This window comes from Oryx dammah, unplaced genomic scaffold (assembly GCF_014754425.2).
Source record: "Oryx dammah isolate SB20612 unplaced genomic scaffold, SCBI_Odam_1.1 HiC_scaffold_29, whole genome shotgun sequence".
Lineage (NCBI taxonomy): Eukaryota > Metazoa > Chordata > Mammalia > Artiodactyla > Bovidae > Oryx > Oryx dammah.
In genome coordinates this window covers 106,913,686-106,919,685 of record NW_024070213.1, presented here as the reverse complement: position 1 = coordinate 106,919,685, position 6,000 = coordinate 106,913,686, and the positions used below count along the sequence as shown (strand labels likewise).

Sequence of the window (6,000 nt, the reverse complement as noted above, 5' to 3'; positions counted from 1 at the left end):
TAAACGTTTGATTTTCCTTTTTCCTTTGAAAGTTTAGGAGAATAACTCTATTGTAAACCTCTATTTTTCAATACCAGAACCGGAAAGACCCAGGAAACTTAAAGCTTTCAATATTTCTGCACATTCCTTTTCTCTGCACTGGAGCCTACCCCCTGGCCACGTGGACAGGTTTCGTGTGGATCTTGTTCCTGACAGTGGCTTTGTTACTATCAGCGATCTTGGAGGTGGAGAATATCAGGTATTGTTTTCATTATCATACTTGGCCAAGCCAACTTGTATTTTATATTTAGTCCAAGTAGGAAAGTTCTTTATGAAACTCATCCACCATGAAAACTTCCTTCTTTGAGCCTCTTTAAAAGCATAAGCTGAAGACCAAAACTCTGATGCCGAATTGATGAGTGTAAGTTTCAGTATTGGTGGACTGTTACCTTAGCAATGTCTGTTTTTTGTTTTTTTTTAAGTCTACCCTGAACCTACAGCCAACCATCCAAGAGTTCATGAATAATTTAACAAAGAAAGGGCAGAGCTATTGAGTAATCCAGGCTCATTAATTGTGCACTTGCCAGGAAGATCTGTCTTTAAATCATTAATGCAGGCAACATTTCTCTCTAGAGCCATCAATGTGATTCTACTGCCTGAAAAATGTGATAATGATGGGTTTTCTTGTCATTTTTCTTTTACTTTTTATTGGAACTTCAGAGACACAGGTATTTTACACACACTCTTAAATACCAGGGCTAATCAATGGACTATATAGATTTCTTAGGACTCTTAAATAGTTGTGACAGTGAACTGGGATTGATAGAAATACTGATTTAGTCTTTGATAATGTAGTATGTTTTGTAAGTTTTTACTGCATGTTATTTGGTAAATATTTCTGCTATAGCAAATGTATATCTTTACAATAATAGGAAACACATTGTGATAAATAGTACAGAGTTATGCAGTAAAGTGCTAACTTTACTTTTTTGATTGTGATAGATTTATTGTTTGAGCTTTCCTGCATTTCAGAATTTTTAACACAGCCGTCTATTTTTGGTGTTTTAGGTTGATGTTTCTAATGCTGTTCCTGGTACACGGTACGACGTTACCATCTCTTCAGTTTCTGCTACAACATATAGCTCGCCTGTTAGCAGAACGGTGACAACAAATGTGACAAGTAAGTATATGTTTTCCATTTTCTTTCTTTCTTTCTTTCTTTTTTTTTTTACAAATATTTGGGCCCTTTATAAATCTGTTGGATGGGACTGTTTACATTGGCAATATGTACACTGAATGCATGAAAACAGTTGAGTACTTAAAGCAAAATGGAAACTTAAGAAAGTGATCTGTTTAGAACCTGCATTCTACTGGTTCTTTATCTTCCTTTACTTTCAAAGTGCAAAGATAATTTTTCCATACTTGTTTGTGAAATGGTCAGAGACACTGTTAATGGTAATATTTAAATAATACAAAACCATGAAAATAAACTCACTATACTTGCTCCAAAAGAACTACTCAGTTTGTAAGGCTGGTTCTTGTTTCCTTAGTGTTTATGTATAAGCCTTGCATCAACTGAGTGTTTATAAAAAAATGATTTGGCATTAAAACTGTATTTGGCATGTAGTATTTAGTAGCATTCCATTTTTCACATTCTTATAAAAGAATGTTTTTGGTATTCCCCATAGCATTTAATCATTTTTTCTCTTGGTAGCAAAGCTCTAGGGAAGATAAACTTACACTTACGAGACACTTAGTCTTTGGGAACTTTAAAAGTCTACAGTTTGTAAATATTTTTCTTACATATGTTTGTGAAAATACAATAATTGATTGACTTTATAACAACATGCATTTTTGGAAAAATAGAACCAGGGCCTCCAGTCTTCCTGGCAGGGGAAAGAGTCGGATCTGCTGGGATTCTTCTGTCTTGGAATACACCACCTAATCCAAATGGGAGAATTATATCTTACATTGTAAAATATAAGGAAGTTTGTCCATGGATGCAGACAATGTATACACAAGTTAGAACAAAACCAGACAGTCTGGAAGTTCTTCTTACTAATCTTAATCCTGGAACAACATATGAAATCAAGGTAATTATTTTGTAAATAGTATTAAAATATTTCATTCATTTTAAAAGTGAAGGAGTTTTATCCCAACAGGTCAAGCTTTTGCAGCAAGAGACTTGAAGAATGATCATCTGAATCATGTCCTCATTGCCCATCTGGGCTTTTAAAATTTGAACAAATGTTATAAGCTTTGTGTGTGTGTGTGTGTTTATATAATGTATCTATTTTAGAAAACATTAGTTTGGTGACTTTAAAAAAAATAAAGTTTGGGAGGGGGGGTTCATGTTTGGGAACGCATGTACACCCGTGGTGGATTCATGTCAATGTATGGCAAAACCAATACAGTGTTGTAAAGTAAAATAAAGTAAAAATAAAAATTAAAAAAATAAATAAAGTCTAATAGGTTTTACAAGCACATATACTCTACTTTTAAAGCAAATTTTTAGTTAGCTTTGTTATTTTTCTCTTACTCTACTTATATTTCCATGTTATTGTAATTTTGGATAATGGTTTGAAGGTTTCTAAAGAACCAGTTTCTCAAAGAACAACGAATTCAAATTGGTTCCATTCAACAAATAATTCCTGGATGCATATGACCTCTTTTATGTTTACAAAAAATTTATGCCTTTACAGCACTAAATATACAAAATCTAAGAACACTTTATTAAAATATTAAAGAAGAGCATGCATAAAACAGTCTTACGTTAGTTAGGCCATGTGAAAATGTTTACAGTTAAGAGACGTGGTGAGGCTAGTGGTAAAAAATCCGCCTGCCTATTTAGGAGACACAAGGCGGACGGCAGTCCATGGGCTCGCCAAGAGTTGGATACGACAGAGCAATACACACACACGCGGTATTCCAGGGGATAGTAAAGAATTCAGGCATTTTCTCATTCCTCCCTATTTTCAGTATAATGTCAATATGTTCTTTGGTCTCGACTCAAGAGAAAAGCTGTGTAAATATGTGATCATACATAACTGAGATGACCATCTAAATGGAAGAAATGATAAGAAAGAGACACTTCCCTGTTTTTAAAATCTAATTGCAAGTATGCCCATTTGCAGAATCAAAATCATAATAACAGGAGAGTAGGCATACCAAGAGTAGGCACCCCCCAAATGATAAAAGAAAAATACAGGCTTTTACTTATGCAGTGGTAAAAATCAAAGATTTGATGGCTATTTCTCTGCAGAAACATGACTTAAAGAGTAGGCAACCTTTTTCTAACTGACACCTGAAAATTATTTGGCACAGATATTTTCTATCATAAACTCACATATTAATTCAAATTAATTTATATGTTAAGATATACTATTCAAAATAATAAAGAATATCTTTTAATGTGATATAAGAAGCTGCTACTGATAGGTAATTTAGCTGACCTCATTCTGCTTAGATCTATTTTTACAGAATTTAAATTTTTATTCCTTTGAATTCTCTTATTTCAGGACTATAGGTAATCCCCTATTCTCTTTTTTACCCCACACTTTATTAACCACTGTTGTAACTTTTATTCTGTTCAAATATATGTTAGCCATTGCAGAATTTCAAAGGGCATTTGACATGGTGCATTTGATATCTTCAGATGTCAATATCAAATCTACATGATATGGGGAAAATCCTGTTTAGTATTTTACATGTGTTATTTCATTTAGTATTCAGAATAATCTTATGACATAGATATATTGTTTCCATTTTAAAGTAAAGGAAAATAAGATAACCTTTTTATCTGAGAACTGGTAGAGCTGCAATTTAAACCAAGGCTGTCTGATTCCAGTTATGGCATTTGTAAAAGCTTAAGAATTCTCATTTATGACACTTTCTCTGTCTGTTCTAGTGTATTTGGCTAGATGTTTCAAGCCAAAATAGTTTTTATCTTTTAAATTCTAGAATATTTAGTCTAAATGATTACCTGTTTATTTTTAAAATTTGCCTAATTAGATTGTAAACTCTAAAGTCAGACATTGTGTTTATGGTCTCATGTTCATTACAGAAATAATCATGGTGTCTTAGAGTGAATATAGTAGAAAGAAACTAAGCTTTAGAAATAAACACAACTTCAACTGAATTCTGATTCTGCCAGTTAGTCCTGTGATATGGGGCAAGTTACTTGACCTCTCTCAACCAGTTTTCTCATATGTAAAATATTGACAATAATTCCTTGTATTTTGATTATGTGGATAAAATGAGATGTGTAAAATCCCTAGTTAATTTCTGAGTTTACAGAAGTTGCTTTATAAATAGTAACTGAAATTGTTATTGCTACTAATAGACATTAAACTTGATTATTAATTTCTCTATCAGGAATCTGAGAAATCTGTTGATTCAGGCTATGTTGCAAATATTCACTTAAGGGAAATGGAAATACTAAATAGCTCTATATTTGCTTCTGCTTCGAGAGTATTGTTAAGAATTAGAGGGGAAAGTATCTTTATTGTTTATCTAATGGATAAATCAAAGTTTTATTATTTCAGACTGTTTAATTAGAGTATAAAGCTTGTGTAATTTTTGTGGTCTATTCTAGGTTGCTGCAGAAAACAGTGCTGGCATTGGAGTGTTTAGTGACCCATTTCTCTTCCAAACTGCAGAAAGTGGTAATTTTCCTAAATCATTTATTCTGAATTAACTTAGTTAAGAGTTTTCATCATTTAAAATAAATAGAGATATAAACAAAATCTGGCACTAAAATGCATAAAATTTTCAACAGCATGGTCATTAAATTACTTTTAGAGTCTTCTTGGATAGTAAATTTATTCATTAAAATATATATTATTCTTTCTGATGGTAAAAACACTAAGTATTATCTTAAAAAACTTAAAAATACCCCAAAATACAAAAAAAAAAAAAAAAAAGAAAGTTATCCGTGGGCTTGTTATATAAAAACATACATTTCTGGCTGATCTTTTTTCTCCTATGAATATATGTCTTTGTGATTATATATTAGTGAAAATAGGCTTGTGCCATTTGTGCAAATTTGCATCTTGCATTTTAAAATCAAATCATAAGTACTTTTATGACATTAGAGTCATAGATTGTAATGGTTATCATATTATTCCATACCTTGCAGTCATTACCAAACCAACTTAAGCTACTTTCATTTTCCCAATGACTGAGAAGAAAAATTTGACGTCATCCTTGATTCTAATCAATCAGTAGTATTGTATAATCTATCAAGAAATCCTTCCAGAAATATATCAAAATATATCCTGAATCTCACCTCTACTGTTTATCACCCATATAATCTATCATCATTTCTTGGCTGATCATTTGAAAGCCTCTTCTTTGGTTTTCCTATTTCTAGCTTACCTGCCTATAGGGTACTCTCCCCGCAAGAGTCCCATCATCTTTTGAAGCAGAAGCTAGACTACCGTTATTTCTCTCTTCCTAACATGGCTCCTGTCTCATTCAGAGCAAGAACCTAAGTCCTTCCCATGACCTACAGTGCTCTGGGTGCCCTTAACCCTCGCTGAATCATCTCTCTCTATTCTCCATCTCCCTCCATCCACTCCAGTCACAGTGAGCTTCCACCTTAGGGTCTTTTCTCTTGCTGTTCCTCCTGCCTGGAGCACTCCTTCACTAAGTTATCCACAGGGGCCTCCTCTATGGCTCAGCAGATAAAGAATCTGCCTGCAGTGCAGGAGACACAGGTTTAATCCCTGGGTCGGGAAGATTCCCTGGAGGAGGAAGATGGCAACCCACTTTGCAAAGCGTCAGACGTGACTAAGCAAATATCCATAGAACTCTCTCCCCAGCTGATGCAAATCTCACTTTACCTTTCCTGAGTACACCTTCTAAAATAACCCCTATTTCCCGCTATCCATCTTTATTGCCAACAAATTAATTTTTCTCCATTTGAATAGCTTAACATATAACACATTTACTTGCTTTTATTGCATATATTAGCCTAGTAGAATATAACATTTGTGATAAAAATAAGCTGTTATGGAATGG

The 6,000-nt window shown here is 33.4% G+C and overlaps 1 protein-coding gene across 1 annotated transcript in view; it reads left to right on the top strand.

Annotated features, from left to right (window-relative positions):
• Positions 1–653: 653 nt before the first annotated feature.
• Positions 654–6,000, top strand: part of PTPRQ (protein tyrosine phosphatase receptor type Q) — a 239,820-nt gene continuing 234,473 nt past the window's right edge. Inside the window, exons 1-4 of the mRNA XM_040234499.1 lie at positions 654–707; positions 1,048–1,159; positions 1,846–2,072; positions 4,574–4,643. Coding sequence (XP_040090433.1) covers positions 654–707; positions 1,048–1,159; positions 1,846–2,072; positions 4,574–4,643 — 463 coding nt within the window. The remainder of the gene's footprint in view (positions 708–1,047; positions 1,160–1,845; positions 2,073–4,573; positions 4,644–6,000) is intronic.